We start from the raw sequence: 22,337 nt of genomic DNA, 5'->3' as shown, positions 1-22,337 counted from the left end.
GATGGGGGTGGGGCTGGGGGGGACCTTGATGCCATAAAGAATGGAGGTAGTGAACTTCTTGTATCAATCTCTGCTCATCGTATCGATTAATTGGAAAACTTGACATTCTTGTAGTATTTGAGCAAATTTTTTTAGCTAATACTGTAGAAACGTCGGAGAAACGCCGGAGACCGAAGGGTTGAGGGCAAAATCTCGGCTCCGGTGAAGAAAAATGTGTTCTTGAAGGCAGAAATTGGTAACTGAGAAAGGGATTTTGGGCTGCTGTTAATCAACTACACAAAGAGTGGTTAAGGAAAAGAATTTAGGTCCAAACTCCCTTTTTTTTTTTCAAGATTAGATTTGGATCAGCCCACTATACGCCTATTCGGAGGTGGCACTTCCAACATATTAATTCCCAACAACGTGAAATCCTCCTTTTCAATTACCGATTTCTACTTTTAAAAAATCCATTTTTTAATTGAATCGAAGATTTTACTTCAAATCCTTCAGTTTTCGATAACTCTCCAACATTTTTACAATATCATATGAATTTGGACATAAAGTGGAGTTGGGGACCTTGTTGCCATAAAGAATGGGTAGCGAATTTGTTGTATTAGTCTCTGATCATCGATTGGAAAACGTGACATTCTTGAACTGTTTGAGCAAAAGAGTATCGTCACTCTAAAAAATATCGGAGAATCGTAGAAAACTCTAAAAGTTTAGTTTGGGCAACTGATTGTCGATCGAGAATGTCGGAAATTCTATGAAAAATACTGCATCATGAACACTTATATAGTGACTTCTCATAGTTTGAGGCGTGTCACAAGACTGGCCTTAAGTATATCCTAGGATTCAACAAGATTTTCTAGTATAAAATTAGGAACATAGTTTGCATAAGAGCAAAGTTTTTACTCAATGGACACGCAAAGGACGGTCATAAAAATAAAATAAAAAATATTACCAATAAGAAAAGAACTCCAATGATCGCAAAATTACTCATAATCAGAAACCAGTAGCCAGAAAGCCTTGTCTATTAGACTTAATGCCAATAAATTGGCTTCAAAGGAAATATCAAATTAATGACAATAATCATAATGGAAAACCAAGAAGGCACAAGTATTGTTGTCCCATAAATTGTATGTGTTGATTTTTTGAAAATATGCAAATACCAAGAATCAAACAGGAAGTTGAGAAAGAGCATGGGAAAGCCCTAGGAAGTACATGAGATCAGAACCAGAATATATTTCATGAAATGAAGAAACAAAAAGAATTCTGACTATTCTAGAAAACTCAATTGTTTGTATTCACATTAAGTAATCATAAACAGAAATGGTATTCTATTTGACTAGGGTCTTTCTTTAGGTATTAGGCTCCGAACTCGTATTCTTTCTTTAGCACAACTCCCTAATTGAAGCCAATGTCAGCAATGAGATTCCTGAAACAGCAAAAGAGAACACAGAGGGTTCATCCAATTGTGCGGTAACACTGTTGGTCATTGAAAAGTGGTTGGATGAAAACCTTCTTTGGATTACTTACCTTATTTAGTTTGTGTTTCTGAGATTAAAATTTCTCAAAGATCCAATGCTACCCCTCCTTTATCTCTTCCTTTCTCCAATGAAAAAATCCATTTTCATGTTCATTTTCGACATTGTGTGTCTTCTTTCTGGCTTCTGCTATGGTGAGTGGTAACTCATAATTCCTCGGTGCTTAGTGAAGAAGCTTTTTCAGGGAATTGGGGTTTTTGGGAAGGATTCTTTGAATGTTAGCGGAAATGAATATGAGTACGGTGGATGATGAGTCACGAGCTTTGAATGAGGATGAATTTTATGTTTATCCGGCGTCTCTCCGGTTGTAACCGTCAATCGAAGTAAAAACCCTAGCATTCCAGCACATACCCTCACCATTTTTACTTTCCTATGGAAAAACCAGATCTCACCACAAAAACGATTTGAGTTCAGGTGGAAAAGAATCAGATCTGTAAGAAGACCAAGTTCTGGAACTAATAACAAAGGAGGTACAAATGACAAGATGACTAACTAGGGATTCATAATTAAGAGAGGGATTTTAATGGAAACAAAAAGAGATTTAATGATTTAAAACTTGTGAAGCACGTGTAATAAACACAGAAAAAAGTGAAGCGCGTGTAATACACAGAGGATACTCATTTGGTTATTACCATAGCCTGAGGCGTGTTCACCTGATATTGGTGTATTCTAGGATTCAACAAGATTCTTTAATATAAAATAAGGAGCTCATATACCGACAAAGACTCAATTTGTGAAAACCCAACACAATGTACTATAAGAAAAAGAATTTATCTTTTAATATATTTCCGATAAAGATTACCTTTCATGTGTGGTTTGTGAGCTATTGCAAAGGAGCAGAGTTTTTACTCAATTGACACACAAATAGTAGCGGTTGTGGTTTCCCCTGTCATAAAAATAAAATACAAAATATTACGAATAAGAAAAAGACTTTAATGGTCACAAAGTTACTCATAATTAGAAATCCATTAGCCAGAAAGCCTTGTCTATTAGACTTAATGCCAATAAATTGGCTTCAATGTAATATCATATTAATGACATTAATCATAAAGGAAAACCATAAAGGCATAAGCTCAACCATTCTAGTTTGCATTGGTTTAGCCTAGCAAAACAAAATACTGTTTGTTCAAGTATTGTTATCCCATAAATTGTATGTATTGATTTTTTTGAAAATATGCAAATTCGAGAATCAAACATAAGTTGAGTGAGAACAAGGGAAAGTCCTAGGAAGTACATGAGATAGAACCAAAATATATTTCATGAAATGAAGAGACAAAAATAATTGTCTGTATATTTCTAGAAGAGTCAGTTGTTTTGTTCACATCACGTATTCTTAAACAAAAATAGTGTTCTGTTTGACTAGGGGCTATCATCAGGTATTAGGCTTCAAGTTTGGCATATTCGAATGGCAGATCCATTAAAACATTGCAGGGGAATGAGGATGTTGGTGGTAAAGATTGTTTGAATGGTCTATGCAATACAACAGATGCTCTAACTATTGGCATTGATGAATTATCTCAGCAAAAACAATCTTTAAGTAATGAAGAAAATGGTGGTGGCTCCACAACCTTAGAGGTTAGTTCAATGCAGTTCTATATGCTTGGTTTTATAAAGTATTTGATAAGATTATGTCAGTGCTAGCTGACTTGTATTCTTTGTTTAGGACAACTTCCTTGTTGACTCAATGAGATACCTGAAACATCAGAAGAGAACACAAAGGGTGCATCCAATTGTCTGGTAAGACCTTTGGTCTTCTAAAAGTGGTTCCATGAAAACCTATTTCTAGGTTACTTACCTTGTTTAGTTTGTGTTTCTGTGATAAAGCTTTCTCAAGGATCCATTGCTACCCCTCATTTATTTCTTCCTTTCTCCAATAAAAATTTCCATTTCCATGTTTGTCTAAGAAATGGAGTTTCTTCTTTCAGTCCAATTGTAGCTTCTAGCTTCTGTACTCATAATTCTTCTATACTTAGTGAAGAAGCGTTTAAGGGAATTTGGAATTTTCGGGAAATATTCTTTGAATGTTAGCGGAAATGAATACGAGTCTAAGATTGTGGATGATGAGTCAAGAGCTAAGAATGAGGATGAACTTTTTGTTTCTCCAGCGTCTCTCCGGTTGTCACTCGTCAATCTAAGTAAAAACCCTAGCATTCCAACACATACTCTCACCATTTTTACTTTCCTTTGAAAAAACAGATCTCTCCACAGAAACTATTCGAGTTGAGGTGTAAAAGAACTAGACGTGTAAGAAGACCTAGTTCTGGAACTAATGACAAAAGAGGTACAAATGACAAGGCCTAACTATGGAATCAGAATTAAGGAAAATAAAGGGATTTTAATGGAAACTAAAAGAGATTTAATGCTTAAAATATTGTGAAGCACGTGTAATAAACACAGAAAAAAGTGAAGCGCGCGTAATAACCAAATGAGTATCCTCTGTGTGTATCGCCTTCACTTTTTTTCTCTGTTTATTACACGCGCTTCACAATTTTTTAAGCATTAAATCTCTTTTTTCCCCATTAAAATCCCTTTATTTTTCTTAATTCTAAATCCATAGTTAGCCGCCTTGTCATTCGTACCTCTTTTGTCATTAGTTCCAAAACTAGGTTTTCTTACAAATCTGGTTCTTTTCCACCTCAACTCGAGTCGTTTTTTGTGGAGAGATCTGGTTTCTAAAGGAAAGTAAAAACGGTTAGAGTATGTGCTGGAACGCTAGGGTTTTTACATCGATTGACGAGTGACAATCGGAGAGGCGCCGGAGAAACAAAAAGTTCATTGTCATTCTCAGCTCTTGACTCATAATCCAAAACCTCAGACTCGTATTTTTTTCGGCTAACATTCAAAGAATCCTTCCCAAAAACCCCAATTTCCTTAAAATGCTTCTTCACTAAGCACCGGAAAATTATGAGTTACCACTTACCACAACAAAAGCCAGAAAATGACTGAAAGAAGACACTTCATGTCTTAGACAAACATGAAAATGGAATTTTTCGTTGGAGAAAGGAAGAGATAAAGGAGGATAGAGTTGATCTTCGAGAAATCTTTATCATAGAAACACAAACTAAACAAGGTAAGTAACCCAGAAGTAGGTTTTCAATGACCAAAGGTCTTACCAGACAATTGGATGCACCCTTTGTGTTCTCTTTTATTGTTTCAGGAATCTCATTGCTAACATTAGCTTCAATAAGGAAGTTGTGCTAAAAAATAAAGAATACATGTCATCTACCACTAACATAATCTTATCAAATATTTATAATACAAAGCATGTAGAAATTGCATAAAATTAACCTTTAATGTTGTGGAGCCACCACCATTTCCTTCATTACTCAAAGATTGTATCTGTTGAGATAATTCACCCGTCCCAATATTTACAACATCTGTTGTATTGATTAGACCACTCAAACAATCTTTACCACCAACATCCTCATTCCCCTATCATGTTTTATCGATCCGTCATTCAAATTGGCCAAACTTGACGTCTAAAGTTTGGAGCCTAAACCTGATATTAGATCCTAGTCAAACAGAATACTAATTCTGTTTATGATTACTTGGTGTGAATATAAACAACTGTCTTTTCTAGAAATAAACAGAAAATTCTTTGTCTCTTCATTTAATGAAATATATTCTGGTTCTATCTCACGTACTTCCTAAGGCTTTCCTATGCTCTCTTTCAACTTCTGTTTGATTCCTGGTATTTGCATAATTTTTTAAAAATCAACACATACAATTTATGGGACAACAATACTTAGACAAACAGTATTTTGCTTTGCTAGGCTAAACCAATGCAAACTAGAATGGTTGAGCTTATGCCTTCATGGTTTTCCTCTATGATTAATGTCATTAGTATGATATTACCATTGAAGCCAATTTATTGGCATCAAGTCTAATAGACAAGACTTTCTGGCTATGGATTGATTATGAGTAATTTCGTGACCATTGGAGTCTTTTTCTTATTGGTAATATTTTTTATTTTATTTTTATGACAGGGGAAACCACAACCGCTATACTTTGTGTCTCAATTGAGTAAAAACTCTTCTCTTATGCAATAGCTCGCAAACCACACATGAGAGGTAACCCTTATAGGAAATATATTAAAAGGTAAATTCTTCTTCTTATAGTGTGTTGGGGTTTTCCCAAATTGAATCTTTGTCAGTACTTGTGCTCCTTGTTATATACAAATAGAGCTTGTTGAGTCCTTGGATACACCTATATCGGGTGAACACGCCTCACGCTATGATAATAACCAAATGAGTATCCTCTGTGTATATTATGCGCGCTTCACTTTTTTCTGTATTTATTACACGCTCTTCATAATTTTTAAGCATTATATCTCTTTTTGTTTCCATTAAATTCCCTTTCTTAATTATGAATCCCTAGTTAGCCGCCTTGTCATTTGTACCTCTTTTGTCATTTAGTTCCAGAACTTGGTCTTCTTATAGATCTGGTTCTTTTCCACCTGAACTCAAATCGTTTTTGTGGTGAAATCTGATTTTCCAAAGGAAAGTAAAAATGGTGAGAAAATGTATTGGAATGCTAGGGTTTTTACTTCAATTGACGAGTGACAACCGGAGAACATAAAATTCATCCTCATTCTCAGCTCCTGACTCATCCTCCATAACCTCAGACTCGTATTCGTTTCCACTAACATTCAAAGAATCCTTCCATAAAACCCTAATATCCTTAAAAGCTTCTTCACTAAGCACCGGTGAATCATGATTACCACTTACCCTAATTATTTTCTTGTTGGTAATTTTTTTTATGACATAGGAAACCAAACCACAAGTGCTACCCTATGCGTGCCCATTGAGTAGAAACTCTTTTCCTATGCAATAGCTCGCAAACCACACATGAGAGGTAAACCTTATTGGTAATATATTAACAGATAAATTATTTCTTTTAGTAGATTGTGTTGGGTTTATCACAAATTTAGTCTGTCAATTTTTTGCTCCTAATTTTATGCTAGTAGGGCTTGCTGAACTCTATGATACACCTAAGGACAGTCTTTTGACACGCTTCAAGCTATGAGAATTCCCTATATATGTTCATGATGAAGTATTTTTCATAAAATTTCCAATATTCTCGACCGACAAAATAAGCAATCAATCAGTTGCCCAAACTAACCAGGTCGACAATATGAATTCTCTATCTGTTCTACTCTTTCGGGGCACATTTCACACCAATCTCTATATTACATAACACAAACTTAACAATAACGACAATGCCTTGATAAACCTAAGCCTCCACCAGTTTATCAGAAGATTCACTAGGCTTACCACCTGCGGACAAAACAATTGATGGAAGCCTATTCATATCTAATCCAAGAATTCGACAAATGACCTGATCATAAGCCCTATGTGTGTGACTCGTGTTCGATATAGTAATTGAATGCTGAACAAGACCCACAGAATCCATAAACCTCTTACTCCACCCTTTCTTACCAACCCCACTACACACAAGACAACTACATTCCCCACCACTCTCATTGTTCTTCTCATAATACTCTCTCAATTCATTATTCTCCTCAAACAACTTGGTGAAAAAGTTCAAATTTTTCTCCCTCTTTTCCACTTTCATATTAGCATCATCCTCATGCATCTCCTCATTATCATTATCAAATGAGTACTCCAATACCGCCTTCAACCCCTGTTGCTGAGACCGGTTCCTAGCAACACTAGCCAATTCTTCCGCAGTGACCAAATGGGGTTGCAAACTTAGTTGTGCAGTGAAACTGGGCCAGCCGGATTCAATGACCGGAGACGACTCAGCAGGTGTTGGAAAAACCCATCATAGCTGTCAAAAAAAACATGGGGTACAGAGATAATAACTAAAGCATAGGCCTCCCAAGAATAAAAACTTTCTCAATTACATTCATACAATAAAGACAAATTTCACCTATATCTTCATTGAAAGAATGCATGTCTCTCTTCAAATATCACTTGTAAAATTGTATTTAGATTTTTTTTTTGTTGTTATATACACCTTTTTATAGTTTTCTTCATTTTTATATTCAAGATCCATTTATGAGTTGTTGATAAAATGTATAAAAATAATGTTGAATATGGAGTATTAGTAATGCTTACATTAGTTATATTGTCAGTATTTCTTATTTGATGTTTGATTTAATGCATTAGAAATAACAAGTCTATTTAGTGTAGGTACTTTTCATTGGATGAATTTAATATACTTACCCTTTTCTCCTAACTCACGAACAACCTCGTCTAATTTCTTATCAAGATCTAGTGTCCATTGCAAGTGTCGTCTTTCTTTTCTAGTCTTTCTGTAGTTATTTTCGAAAGCAAAGAATGATCCTCCTCTTTTTCTAAAGTACCGCTACTTTTAACTTGTCCCTCCTCATTAGTACTTCTCATTCTCTTAGACCTTTTTGCCTCATCTTTTCTATTAAAGAACCTACTGCTTGTTCTTGATAAGTCTCAGAGCAATTCACTATGCTTTTTCCCTTTCTGTCTTGAACTTTCTAAGGAAAAGATGTGTTGTCCATTACATAAACTTGATTAGTCTTATAGTGTTGTGATTTTTCATTTGCCTTGTCATTGTATTTCTTCACGTGCTTTCATACATCCTTCAGTTTCAATGATGAAATGGACGACTTTTGAAAAATAAGCATGCCCCTAGTGTTATTGCTTCTTTTACCATTTCACGTGATTGCAATTATTAGTACGAGGAACAAATTTTTGAAAATTAGGACGATAGATATAGTAAAAGAAGCAGTAACACAAGGGACATGCTTAATTTTTCAGAAGTCGTCCATTTCATCAATGAAACTCAAGGATGTATGGAAGCACGTCAAGAACTACAATAACAAGGTAAATGAATAATCACAACACTAGAAGGCTAATCAAGTTTATGTAATGGACAACACATCTCGTCCTACGGAAGTTCAAGACAAAAAGGGAAAAAGCATAGTGAATTACTCTAAGACTCATCAAGATCAAGCAATAGGTTCTTTAATTGAAAAGATGAGGCAAAAGGGTCTAAGAGAAAAAGAAGTACTCATGAGGAGTGACAAGTTAAAAGTAGCGGTACATTAGAAAAAGAGGAGGATCATTCTTTGCTTTCGAAAATAACTACAAAAAGAAACGACGACACTTGCAATGGGCACCAGATCTTTAGAAGAAATTAAACGAGGTTGTTTGCGAGTTAGGAGAATAAAGTAAGGCTTAATCTGGAAGAGCTAAGCATAAACGAATCAATCACTAAATTTTTGTAATCTGACAGTTGTAATTTGAAGGTTAAACTTGTTCGAGTTACCAAGAGAGAGCATGAGATTACAAACAAGCCTAATATCACTATTCACTAACTTACAGTTATTCCCTCAATCATATACTGATCATTATCATGATGGAGATGATCTCCTAGAACGGGAGATCTCGAAAGCATGAGCTGTTTGACGGTGCATTCTCAAACTTCTTGAATAATAAGTCCATCAACATTCAACTCTCCTCGCTGACGATTGTTGTCTCTATTGAAAGATCATTGTTTTCTTATCACATCTGGCAATGGTTCCTGGACGACAGATTGTAACCATATTTCAGATCAAAAGCAATAAAATCGAACACATGAATTTGTTACAAGTCAAAAGAAAGTAAGGATCAGTCGACCCATACTAACTAGGTCGACCATAAGAATTCTCCATCTGTTCCACTCTTTCGGGGCACATTTCACACTAATCTCTATAATACATAACACAAACTTAACAATAACAACAATGCCTTGATTGATCGAATGAAATAACAGTAAATTACCTGAGCCTCCACCGGTTTATCAGAAGATTCACTAGGCTTACCACCTGCAGACAGAACAATGGATGGAAGCCTATTCATATCCCATCCAAGAATTCGACAAATGACCTGACCATAAGCCCTATGTGCCAGCCTCGTGTTCGATATAGTAATCGAATGCTGAACAAGACCCACACAATCCTTAAACTTCTTACTCCACCCTTTCTTACCAACCGCACTACACACAAGACAACTAAATCCCCCACCACTCTCACTGTTCTTCTCATAATACTCTCTCAATTTACCATCCTCCTCAAACAACTTTGTGAAAAAGTTCAAATTTTTATCCCCCTTTTCCACTTCCATATCATTCTCATCTTCATCCTCATACATATCCTCCTCATCATCATCAATTGAGTACTTCAAATACTCTGATACCGCCTTCAACCCCTGTTGCTGAGCCCGGTTCCCAGCAACACTAGCCAATTCTTCAGCAGTGGGCAAATGGGGTTGTGAATTCTGTTGTGCAGTGAAACTTGGCCAGCCGGATTCAGTGACCGGAGACGATTCAGCAGGAGTTGGAAAAACCCACCCAACACCAGAGTCTGTTAAAGCTTCCTTCAGCCTTTTCGATTTCTGCTTCTTTTGTTTCTTGAACTGAGTAGAACCAGTGGGTTGTAGACTCGCTGGGGTTTGGGGATGGAGATTGGGTTGGGGAGGACCTTGATGCCATAAAGAATGGAGGTAGTGAACCTCTTCTATTAATCTCTGCTCATCGTAAGGAATCACCGGAAAACGTGACATTCTTGACTATTTGAGCAGAAGGGCTTTGGTTGCTACTGTTAAAATGCCGGGGAATCGCCGGAAAATGAACCGCTCGGAGCGATATCTCCGATTCCGGTGAAGAAAAATGGTTTCTTGGCGGCAGAAACCGGGAACTGAGAAAGGGATTTCGGGATGCTCTGTATTTCAGATTCGATTTTTCAAAAATATTGAATATTCATTCAATTTCAATGTTATCTTTTTTATTTATATTTTCAACTTTCAACAAAATTTGAGTTAAATTTTATTTAATATTGGTTATTGGTTTAATATATTAGTCATCTATAATTAATAATGAAATAGTATATATACATACATATGGAGCCTGAAGTCAAATTTTAAAGTGAACCTAATAAATTTTTTTGTCTTTTTTTAAAAAAGAAAATAAAATATTTGTAACATATACTTTATTTACAATTTTTTGCTTTTCACTCATTTGTCTGGGGTCCGTATTAGAGCACCAATTAAATTTGAACAGATTCAGACTTAGTCGAGGCTATTCAAAGAAAACCCAAAAAAACAAATCAAGTTTGAACCTAAATTATTTTATTTTCTTTTTTTCTTGACGCTCTTTGTTTTGGGCAACCGAAAACTTCTCCTTTTCAGTTTTCAATTTATGCTTTTAAAACCCCATTTCTTCATCGAAATCGGAGAGTTTGCTCATAATCCTTCGATTTTCGATGATTTTACGACATTTTTACCGTAGCAAACGAAATTCTTTTCCTCAAATAGTTCAAAAATATCACATTTTCCAATAAAGAGCAGAGACTAATACAAGAAGTTTGCTACCTCCACTATTTATGGCATCAAGGTCCCCCCAACTCCACTCCATTTTCACGTCAATCTCCATCCCAAACCCTAGTGAATCTATAACCCTCCGATTTTACTTAGTTCAAGAAATGAAATAAGCAAAAATTGAAAAGGATGAGGAAAGTTATAATAGATTTTGATGTTGAATGGGTTTGTCCAACTTCTCTTGAATCGGCTCCAATCACAAAATCTGACTGCTCAATTTCACTACGCGACCTAATTCGCAACCCTATTTGCCCATTGTTGAAGAATTGGCTACTATTATAGGGACCGGACTCAACAACGGGCATTGAAGATGGTATCAGAGTATTGGAAGTACTCAATTGATAATGATGATGATATGTGTGAGGATGGTTATTGTTATGGAAGTGGAAAATGGGGAGAACATTTCTTCACGAAGTTGTTTGAGAGAGATGTTGGATTGTGAGACTATTATGAGAAGAACAATGGAAGTGGTGGCGAATTTATTTCTCTTGTGTGTAGTGGAGTTGGTAAAAAAGATTGGAGTAAGGATCATGTGGGTCTTGTTCAGAATTCGATTACTATATTGAACACGAGACAAACATATAAGGCCTATGGTCAGGAACTAAGAATGAGGATTACGGTCAGTGGAATTTATATTAAATTTTATCCAATGGGTTCAAACTACAATCAATAGAAGTTTAAATCAATGGACGGTAGATCCAATCCATAAAATATATATTGTACTTTAAGGCTTAAAAGTTCATTCTACAAGCCTAAACCATGGCATGTACAAGGTTTCACGACATGTAGATGGGTCCGTAAGAATTGGACCCCAAAATTTGACTCTCTGAGATGACTTGACAGTACTACGATAAGTAGAAGGGTTTCGTTGTTCTCTAGTAAAATGACCAAAACTTTTTACTCTAATCTCGAAATGAGACAAGCTTGTTGGCGTTAGAAATAGTACTCATAGATAATTTGATTGGTCATGGACAACCTAATTCATCATGTGCTGAGAGATATGATCATCTTCTCGGTCATATGATCGAGAAATACAAATCCAACGTGAGGAAATTGTTATTATTATGTGTGAGGATTATATTAAAGACTAGTTGTTTGATAAAATGGTTATTTAAGTGGAAACATATAGGTTTGTAATAATATATTATGCGATTTTATAATTTTTTATTTATTCGATAAGATTGAATAAATAATTGAGACTATTTTAATAAGAATTTGTTTCTTTTACTCAAAAATCTACAGTATATTAGTCAGCTGATGATACTCAAAGCTCAATCATCAATGGCTGCCTCCTCTTCCATTTTCTTAGTTTATTTCTTGCTACCCTTATTTTCCACAGCAACCCTCCACAGTACTTCTTCTCTTTATAGATCCCAACTCATCACTCAGCAAGAATCTTCACCCAAAAATGCCACCCCCACAACATTCTTTGAAGTCACAAAACCTATAAAATTACCCAAAACCAAACCTTTTTCACACCTAATTCTTGAACATGATTTTGGTTCCACTTACAGAAAACCCCCAATTCTTGCTAACTACACACCCCCTTTTAATTGCCCATCTCAGAAATTTTCCAAAATTGTGCTGGAATGGAGAGCAACTTGTAAAGGTAGGCAATTTGATAGAATTTTTGGTGTTTGGGTTAGTGGGGTTGAGATATTCAGAAGCTGCACTGCTGAACCAACTAAAAATGGGATCTTTTGGACTGTCAAGAAGGACATTACTAGGTATTCTTCTTTGCTTATGAAAAATCAAATCTTTGCTGTTTATTTAGGAAACATTGTTGATAGTACATACACTGGTGTGTACCATGTGGAAATTTTTGTTCATTTTTATCCTGCTAAAGTGAGATTGGGTGGATTTGATTCTGGGGCTGATTTGATTGTTCCCATTTCAAGAAATATGCATTTGAATGATGGGTTGTGGTTTGAGATTGAAAATTCAACAGATGTACAGTCAAAGGATTTCAAGATTCCCCCAAATGTGTATAGGGCTGTATTGGAAGTTTATGTTTCATTTCATGAGAATGATGAGTTTTGGTATGGGAATCCACCTAATGAGTATATAAGTTCGAATAATCTTAGTATCGCGGGGAATGGAGCTTTCAGGGAGGTGGTGGTTAGTTTGGATGAAATGGTAGTTGGTGTAGTTTGGCCTTTTACTGTGATCTATACTGGGGGTGTTAATCCCCTCTTTTGGAGACCGATTAGTGGAATTGGATCGTTTGATCTTCCTTCTTATGACATTGAAATTACCCCGTTGTTAGGAAAGATTTTAGATGGAAATAGTCATAAGATTTCATTTAGAGTCACGGATGCTCTGAACGTGTGGTATGTTGATGCAAATTTGCATCTTTGGTTGGACGGGAAAAGAATGAAAACGGAAGGGAAGTTGTTGAAATACAGCTGCTTGCCCCTTTCTTTATCGGTGCTGACCAATTTTACAGGTTTTAATGGATCCTTTATTACGAATGCTAGTAGGTCCATTACATTGACCGGAATGGTGAAGTCGTCTTATGGAGCTATCACTACTAAGTCGTCTCAAAGTTTAAGTTATAGCAACCATATGGTAATGGGAAATGAAGGGAACTTGCAAATAGTGGATCAGATAATCGAATTCAATGATACTGTTTATGCCACGACGCCATCTTCTTCTGTTCACTCGCTTGAGTCCTTCAAAAAGTATCTGTTGAAGATGTATTCTGACAATGTAGATCAAGGAAACCAAAGCTATACCTCGATATCAAACTTGACGTTGGGATTAGATGACAAGAGGGTAAAGGGTTCCAAGTATGGATCCTCAGTCAGCTCTGTGAATAATTTGCAAAACGCGCAGGGCTATATGATTGTAAAGGGCCACTTAGTAGTCAAAGGACTTGGAAGTACCCAACAAGTATATAAACATAACGATGATTCGTGCTGCTACTCCAGGAACATAAGCAGCTCAAATTACACAATACTTTACGATAAGGTAAGCAATAGCTGCAGCAATAGTACTTGGTCTCATTGGCCTTTGAGGATTGACAAAAGGCGGTCTCTTCCTGGTTGAAGAGTCCTTTTTGCAATCTCATCTTGACTCTTCCGAATTCCACTTTCACTCATTTGCTGCTAAAGCTACTTATTATTATGATGCAAATGCACCACTGCAGTGTCTCTTGTATTCTTGGACTTGTTAATTTTGCTAATCTATGCTGTTTTGCTAAATGAATTGTCTCTGAAACTTGACTTTGCCTATTTATCTTTTGTTGTTACGTCTTTCTTCAAACACGAGAAAATTTAGTATTTTGTCTAAGTTTACAGGCCTACAATCCTTGAGAAATTTGTTAGATCCATTCTTTCTTGGTGGCTTCTTTTTGCTCCTGTTTCACCCCTCTACTGCCACTCTATTGGTTTCGGGAGGGGGAGGAGGTTGAAGATTTGTTCAAAATGCAACTTCATAGACGTTCTTTCTACATAACGCTATATCTTCATAAGAAGAACATTGTTCAGCTTTCAATGACTTTGGCATAGCCAACATAGTTGCATTTGAAGTTTGGTATTTTGTGAAAAGTATACCAGGTTTCTCTTCCTATTGGCTCAACGCGAAATGTTTCTGGCTGAAGAAGCAACAAAAGTTATATTTTGAAACTTTATCTTCTCCTTAGCTCAAAGCTTTAGTCCTGCCAAGGTAGGGATAAGGTCTGTTTATACTCTACCATCCCGAGACCCCATTTGTGGGACTATACTGGGTATGTCCGTCTTCTTGTTGTTGTTAGCTCGAAGCTGTCTTTTGAGGTATTGTTGTATGAACTTGATAAATCTTGATCTAGTGGGAGCAAGTATGATCTTATTTGATTTGTAATCCTATATTCCAAATGGAAAGATCATTACTTGATACTCTGATTACTTTCGTCTACTTTCATTTGTAGTTTCTTGTACTTCAACTATCATATTATTTTGTTGCAATATTACTATCTGTTGTTTTTCTCTTGTACGTCAAACTGAAAATACAAATTCGAAACTTTTGATTAAGAACAGATTATTGCATCACGTCTTTTCTTTCGGGATGTAACTATCTATTAGATACAAAATAGTAGTGACACAATAAATATCCATCCTTTTTACCAATTTTCATCTTGATCGATAAAATATGTATATCTTATTGTCTTAGTTTATAAGATATAATTTCTATTTTTGAAATTAAAAAATTTTTTCACTAAAATTAAATGTCCAAATTCGCCCTGGTACTATTCAAAATTGCTCTTTTGTATCATGTCTTATGCTTTTGATCCATTCATATATTCATGCTATTAGTAATATTTTGCCCTTTTGATCAATAAAGCTTCAAATCGAAATAAATAAACTTTAAATGTCTAAATTTTTCGAAAAACACATTCCAAATCGATCACCAAACATAATTTAAAATTGCCCTCAAGTTGAAATTTATTGGGAATCAAAGGCAAAATGATACTTTTTCCTTACTAATATTAGATCAAAAGTTTAACGGAACACAAAATGCTCAATTTCCAATAATACGAGGATTTCTTTTATTTTATTCTTTTACCAATTTTGCTTTCTTTAATTTATTTATTTATTTTCAAAAAAAGCTATTTTCAGATATTTATAAATTTTTGTGATTGGTATTTCTTTACACGATAATTCTTAAAATATANATTCTTTTTTCTCTCCTTTTTTTTTTGCAATTAGTTGATTTATTGTGTTTTTTACTTAAATTATATAATATTATATTATTGAGTTCATTGCTACCTAACGATAAAAGTAGTATCATTTTATGTAACAATCGATGATATGATCATATAATACCTCCTTTTTTCTTTCTCATTTTATCTTGACTTATTATCTAATAATCTTATTTTAACTGACCTTCTACCATTTTATCATAGTTCTTTTCGATACTTCACTTTACCTTATATTATTATATATATTTATCTTTAAATTATAAGGTATAATATTATGTAATGATCAAAATACATAACAACCATCTAAACAATTTCTTAAATGTTATAACAACCATTTAAGTTGTTACAATTTTCTATTTTTCCTTTATTTTATCTTGATTTATCATTTAATAATTTTATTTTACGTTATATTCTATCATTTTATAGAAGATTTTTTTTTCCAGTACCTTTATTTTTAAATTTATATAATTTTTTGATTCGAGACTTTCCATTGTCATATATGACTTATCTAATACAGTTTACATCTCATGTATAATTTGTAGGCTATTACATAGTGAGGATTTATCGTGTACGTGTAAATTCTTTTCCAAAGAATAAAGGCTATGACAAAAGTTATAACGATTATAAATTATCTTAGATTTAAAAAAAATTATGTAACGATAGAAAATGATCATTTATTATATATATATATATATATATATATATATATATATATGTTATGACATTTTATTTTATTTTGGCAATTAGCTAAGTTTATAAAGGGTGATCCATTAAGGGGAAAAACAAGAAAGATAAGGAGAGCAGAGGGAGTCTACTTTCTCCCTCAATCAAATGGCTATGGCTTTTTCTCCATTAACAACAAGGTTTGAGCTTTTTAAAGTACCCATTTTCCCCTTTTTCACATTTCCACTTCTCTATTATAATTCAATTTTTTTGCTAATTTACATAATTTTTTGATTTAATGGATTTTTCTGGGTTTTTCTCCATTAACAACAAGAATTGAGCTTTATTCTACACAAAGTTCTTCCCTTTTTCACTTTCCCATTTCTGTATTTTAACTCTTTTTTAGTGAATTCTTTTCTCTGTGCAGAATTTTTGAATTAATGTATTTTCTGGGTTTTTTTTTTTGTGTAGTGGGTGTAGTAGTTATTGCAATCTTGGATTAAGCTGGAAATCGTCGAGCTTGTTTGTGGAATTAGGGTTTCTTTCAAATGGGTCAAAAGGGGTTTCTGCTAAACCCGCAAAGCTCAATGCTAGTAAAGTTTTTCGGGCTTGTGTTTCTTCTTCTTCCTCTGGTATAAATCTATAGCCCCTGCAGTTGACTTTTTGTTTTCTTTATGTATTTGTTTTCTTTTTATATGGTCATATTTTTACACTTTGCTCAAATATTTTGGTTGGTTATAGTAATTTGAGTTTATCACTTTTAGTTTATTTTGTATGATGATGATATGAAATGAGCTAAATGAAGAAGTGAAGATTCATATAGCCGTCTCTGTCTAGTTTGGGATTAAGGTGTTGTAGTAGTAATTGTTGTTGTTATAGTAATGAGTACTCTCCCTGTCTCGATGTAAATGACGGAGTCGTGTAGGAGGGTTGAAGTACCTTATTTTCTGTGTGCATTCAGGTATGATTCCGTAATTTTTGGATAAAGTTTAAATATTTAGGAACTAATTGAGGTAGTATAGTAAAATAATATTTAAACGATGTTGAAGAACTATAGTTGAAGGAAATTCTTTACATGTTATAGTAATTCAGGAGTAAAATGAGATGGAGGGAGTAACATCTGTTTACCATTCGGTGTAGATTTTGATAAGATATTCAGTCCCAGTAAACTATGGTTTGGGTTTTCTATCGAGTAAATCAGGATCTTACGCCTTAGCAAATGGGCTTTTGAGGAGGATGGAATTGTGTATCGTATTTGATGATGGGAAGGAAGAAAGAGCTAGCTTTATGCAGAATCAAGCATCCTCGATCAAGCTCGATTCTTGACTATATTAGTTCAACCATGAGCTCATCCATTGCTACACAAGTACACATTACTAGCATAGAAATTACAGGTGGGAAGAGAGAGTAGTATTTGTAGTAGCTTAGGTGGATGGTTCTATGAAGATGGATCATAATGCTTAATTGGGGTGTCTGTGAAAAAGCGAGAAGTGAAAAAGCGAGAAGCTAGAGAAATTCTTAGAAGATGGATCACTTTGTTCAGTTTTCCTAAAATTGTAGTTACGAGCAAGCTGCAACTTTTTTGGTGAGGATTCAGAATGCAACTTATCTCTTGCCTTATGATTCTTTGTGCTCTTACTGCTGGGGTTTGTGTGGATATTGTTTCTTGTATTGTGTAAGATTTACCATCCCAGACCCCAATTGTGGATTACACTGGGTATGTTGTTGTTATCATTGATGTGTAACATTACATTTTCTCAGATACTTTTATCACTCTTAGAACTTGGTGTAAAAAATAGAGTACCCTTACAATTATATCTATGACATGTGTAATGATTATTTCATATTAGTACCTTCTTATTGAATGGTTAATATATTTCCAGATCCTTCAGGAAGGCAATGGTATAATTTGTTTTATCCCTCTGCATTGTAGCTTATGATTGTATCTCTGGTTGGATATTAGATTTCATTTTGTTTACATTGTAGTCTTAAAGAATGTGTCTTCAGAATTTCAATCACTCCCTGTTTCCCATGATAGGCAAGTACTACCATAAACTGATAAACTTAAAGAGGTGCTCTAGTCACGACTCGAAGTGTTAACTGTTCATAGTGGAACCATGTTGCTTAGTTGCTATTGGTTTACTTGGTCTTGCCAGATCCTAAAACTGCATTATAGATACCCTAATAATGCTAAAGCTTTCTCGTTGTAAGAGTGTATGGTGTTTACGTGCCTATAAGCTCTTTTGTCCCTTTGCGCCAGAGAGGGGGATTGAGGGTTAGGCCAAGCTATCAGGTTTTCTGTGTCACTTCAGTTCATCTTTCAGATCTTTTGTGGGGAACTCAACTTTGTGCTTCCAAATATATGTTTTTCAGATCCACTTTTGGTGAAGGCTGCAAGAAGAGAACGGGTGAGTCGCCCGCCTGCATGGATGATGCGTCAAGCGGGAAGGTATATGGCTGTTTACAGAAAGCTTGCGGAGAAACATCCATCCTTCAGAGAGAGATCAGAGACAACTGATCTCATTGTGGAAATTTCTTTGCAGCCCTGGGAAGCTTTTCATCCAGATGGTGTAATCATCTTTTCGGACATACTTACCCCACTACCAGCATTTGGTGTCCAATTTGACATTGAAGATGTAAGAGGCCCAGTCATTCAGTCTCCCATTCGTTCTGAAGAGGGATTGAAATCATTGCATTCCATTGACTTGGAGAAACTACAATTTGTGGGAGACTCACTTAGTATTTTGAGGAAGGAGGTATTTTTGTTAATTCCATGCTATTTGTGCTGAAAGGATTCTTATTATGATGTCTCTTGATGTAAAATTAAATGCGACAAAGTAATAAAAGCTAAGGATTTTTCCTCTCCCACAAAATGTCAGGTTGGAGAACAAGCTGCAATTTTGGGTTTTGTCGGCGCTCCTTGGACAATTGCTACCTACATAGTTGAAGGAGGTACAACTCGTACATATACGAAGATCAAGGACATGTGCCATACTGCTCCTCATGTTTTGAGAGCTTTGTTATCTCATTTATCAAAAGCAATTGCTGAGTATATTGTGTATCAAGTGGAGTCTGGAGCTCATTGCATCCAGATATTTGATTCATGGGGTGGACAACTCCCACCTCATATGTGGGACTGCTGGTCAAAGCCTTATATTGATGAGGTAGGCTAGATTATTCATTTTTTTTGGTTAGTCAGGGAAACTAACAATTCCTTGTGCCCAAATAGCACATTCTTATGGGGGCAAAGATTGGATGGGGTGGTCAATTGCGAAAGTTTACTGGATTTCTAATTTGGGTAACATTGAAGCATCCCAGAAAATCTTAGTTGTTTAATAATGCTTCCAAGGCAGGAAGAGTAACGTTGCATCTAATATCTGATGCATATATATATATAAATATATATATATAACTGATGAGTCCTTATAGTAGTTAGTGGATTAGGCATGGAAATAAGGTTCATACATTGCAGTCACAAGTGTTACATATCATGAATGATGTTTGGATTAGAGGAGGATTCTTTGGGTGATTTAATAGCCGGTTGTGTCGAAATGTCATTTCTTTATTAATCATTATGTAAACTTTCTCTCATTCTATTTCCTTTTTGAACACCTCTCAGATTTTTGAATGCAGATAGTTGGTATAATTAAAAGGAAGTGCCCACAAACACCTCTTGTGCTCTACATTAACGGAAATGGTGGACTTCTTGAACGGATGAAAACAACTGGAGTTGATGTAATTGGACTTGACTGGACAGTTGATATGGCAGATGGAAGGCGGCGACTAGGAACAGATATTGGTATACAGGGGAATGTGGATCCCGCTACCTTGTTTTGTCCTCTTCCTGCATTGACAGATGAAATTAAAAGGTTTGTTGTTGCATAACTGAACCTTAAGCTATAATCATCGCTAACAAATTACAAACTTAAATACTCTGACTTCGCTCCTCTACCCTTCTCCACTTATATATTTGAGTTTATTATAGGTATGATAAGGTAGTAGTTGGAAGATGTTTTCTTGTTCATGTACCACTTTAACGCGGATAGTGCCTGTGTTTAATGATTTCTGATGAAACCATGAAAAATACGAAAGATGGATGGAGGGGGTTGGTGTTAGATAGTTCGTTTGAAAGGGCTCCACGGGGCATTCGACATCTCTTCTAGTACTGGGAAAAGGATCTGACTATTTTTCTTTGACAGGGTTGTCAAGAGTGCAGGGACTAGTGGTCACATCCTCAATCTTGGCCACGGTGTGCTCGTGGGTACGCCTGAAGAAGCCGTAGCTCACTTCTTTGATGTTGCTAAGAGTTTCGATTTTGACAAGGTTGAGGATCATGTATCTGAGGCAGATAAAGTTGTAGCTTGAAGACAACAATTTTGTAATGCAGGCTGGAAGCCTAGGATGCTTGGTTTCACCTTAAGTCCTTTGAGTTGGTTGAGGAGACTAATGCTTGTGAATAAACTAGCATCTTTTTTTTTTCTTTTTTTTTCCGAAATATCGAGCAAATTTGTTATATTATTAGTTATTCTATCAGAAGGGAAGTTGTCTCTGTGTGACATATAAGTCACGGATTCAAGTTATAGAATCAATCACTTTGTTTGTGTCAAATCGACTACATGCATTACACCCTCTTAGGGTTTTGACTCTTTCCTGGACCTTATGTAAACGCGGGATGCTTTGTGCAGTGTGCTGGGCTCGTTATCAGTTTTTCTATCAAATTGTTTTCTAGATTCTTTGTTAGGATAAGGAAATGGGACCCAACACCACCTAAAACATACTCAATAAACTTCTTTCATTGTCTAGGATATATTTTTGCGCAAGATTATTAAAAATTTAATCGAATTCATAATTTCAATGATAAATCCGCCTCCTCAATTGACCCCACTCTCATCAATGTTAATCTTTTTCTATAGACAAAAATGATACCCCAAAGTCTCATCCCCACCCAATAAATTCTGGTTCAAACTCCAACATCCACCATTGCAAACATGACTCAGCAAAATCCCTTGCATATGTTAGACCAAATATAAAAAGAGAAAGCTTACCCTATCGATAAGAGTTCGTCGCATCAGATTTGTCTAGTATAATTTTGACTTGCTATATGATTAGTGATTGAATATACATTCGAAACATAGCAATTGTGAGTTTCTCGACAATTCTTATAAGAGAAAACATGATAAACAAAAATGTATCAATAAAAAGACAAGAAAACAAGATAATTTACGTTTGATACTACAGTTATATCTCTACGATAACATTTCACTATAATAATCGAGTTTTTATCAAATAAAGAGAAACACCTTGTAATAATTCTGAATAAACATGGACAACCTTTTGAAAAAGTTAAAGGAGTATGTTGTTTATTTTAGTTTGATTTGAATTTAAGGTGGCAAAAGAAACATAGTACCATGTCAATTAGAAACAAGACAAAAAGGGTGACTAAGGTTTGGCAAATCTCTTCAAAAAGTTTAAAAAATGATGACAATGAAAATTTTATTTATGGACACATTCATCATAAAAATCAAAATAGAGTACTAGTTAATATAGCATTTTCCCTTTTCATATGTTCTTGGTGAGTTAGCCTAATCATTTATCATAATTAAATTTGAAATAATATAAAGAAAGTGGATGAAACAAAAAAGAATCTAAAAAATTAATACTAGTATATACATATTTAAAAAAAATTTAACTTATATATGGTCTAATAATATACCACCAAGTTTGATAACTGAGTCAACTTCTTACTACAACAACAACAAAAACATATATATTCATTGTAGTTAATTTCATAAGTGAGATTCGAAAAGGATAGGTAAGCATAACTATATTCTTATCTTATCAAGGTTGAAAAATTAGTTCAGATAAATTCTCAGCTCAAGAACCAACTTAATTTTTATTATAATTATTTGAATTTCTTATTCTTATTTTGTTTTTTTCTTTCATTTCTTTGATTAAAAAAAATTAAACTATTTTTTTTGTGTGTATTGTAATTTAATTTTGTATTCGAAGAAAAAATTTGGTCATCTACAATAAGTTTTACAAGAATATTAGTGAAACATAAATAAATTTGATTATCAAAATAATAATTATAAATTAGTCATTGAAACAAAAAAAAGT

At 34.8% G+C, this 22,337-nt stretch overlaps 4 protein-coding genes and 1 pseudogene across 5 annotated transcripts in view; 2 read left to right on the top strand and 3 right to left on the bottom strand.

Annotated features, from left to right (window-relative positions):
- The window catches only part of LOC107032071, a 7,167-nt gene extending 6,864 nt beyond the window's left edge, over positions 1 to 303 (bottom strand). The window contains exon 1 of the mRNA XM_027912410.1: positions 23 to 303. Within this exon, the coding sequence (XP_027768211.1) occupies positions 23 to 106 (84 nt within the window). The 5' untranslated portion in view covers positions 107 to 303. The remainder of the gene's footprint in view (positions 1 to 22) is intronic.
- A 7,022-nt stretch (positions 304 to 7,325) lies between these two features.
- LOC114074434 lies at positions 7,326 to 8,571 on the bottom strand (annotated as a pseudogene).
- A 171-nt stretch (positions 8,572 to 8,742) lies between these two features.
- Positions 8,743 to 10,283, bottom strand: LOC107032460. Its single transcript, XM_015234061.2, has 2 exons — positions 9,287 to 10,283; positions 8,743 to 9,047 (listed from the first exon to the last, which is right to left on the bottom strand). Exons 1-2 carry the CDS (start codon positions 10,064 to 10,066, stop codon positions 9,015 to 9,017), a joined length of 813 nt encoding a protein of 270 aa, XP_015089547.1. The 5' UTR covers positions 10,067 to 10,283; the 3' UTR covers positions 8,743 to 9,014.
- Positions 10,284 to 12,109: 1,826 nt separating this feature from the next.
- Positions 12,110 to 14,760, top strand: LOC107032020 (peptide-N4-(N-acetyl-beta-glucosaminyl)asparagine amidase A-like). The gene has a single exon (XM_015233574.2). It carries the CDS (start codon positions 12,137 to 12,139, stop codon positions 13,925 to 13,927), a length of 1,791 nt encoding a protein of 596 aa, XP_015089060.1. The 5' UTR covers positions 12,110 to 12,136; the 3' UTR covers positions 13,928 to 14,760.
- Positions 14,761 to 16,288: 1,528 nt separating this feature from the next.
- Positions 16,289 to 20,867, top strand: LOC107002446 (uroporphyrinogen decarboxylase 1, chloroplastic). Of its 2 annotated transcripts, none has more exons than XM_015200481.2 (6): positions 16,289 to 16,420; positions 16,692 to 16,852; positions 18,594 to 18,976; positions 19,100 to 19,384; positions 19,854 to 20,089; positions 20,420 to 20,867. In XM_015200481.2, exons 1-6 carry the CDS (start codon positions 16,389 to 16,391, stop codon positions 20,583 to 20,585), a joined length of 1,263 nt encoding a protein of 420 aa, XP_015055967.1. In that variant the 5' UTR covers positions 16,289 to 16,388; the 3' UTR covers positions 20,586 to 20,867. The 2 variants fall into 2 exon arrangements, with proteins under 2 accessions (XP_015055967.1, XP_027768236.1); XM_027912435.1 differs by lacking the exon at positions 16,289 to 16,420 and adding an exon at positions 16,536 to 16,552 and having other exon boundaries at positions 16,690 to 16,852.
- Positions 20,868 to 22,337: the final 1,470 nt, after the last annotated feature.

The sequence above is a fragment of the Solanum pennellii genome, chromosome 10 (assembly GCF_001406875.1).
Source record: "Solanum pennellii chromosome 10, SPENNV200".
Lineage (NCBI taxonomy): Eukaryota > Viridiplantae > Streptophyta > Magnoliopsida > Solanales > Solanaceae > Solanum > Solanum pennellii.
This window is presented reverse-complemented; position numbering and strand designations above follow the sequence as displayed.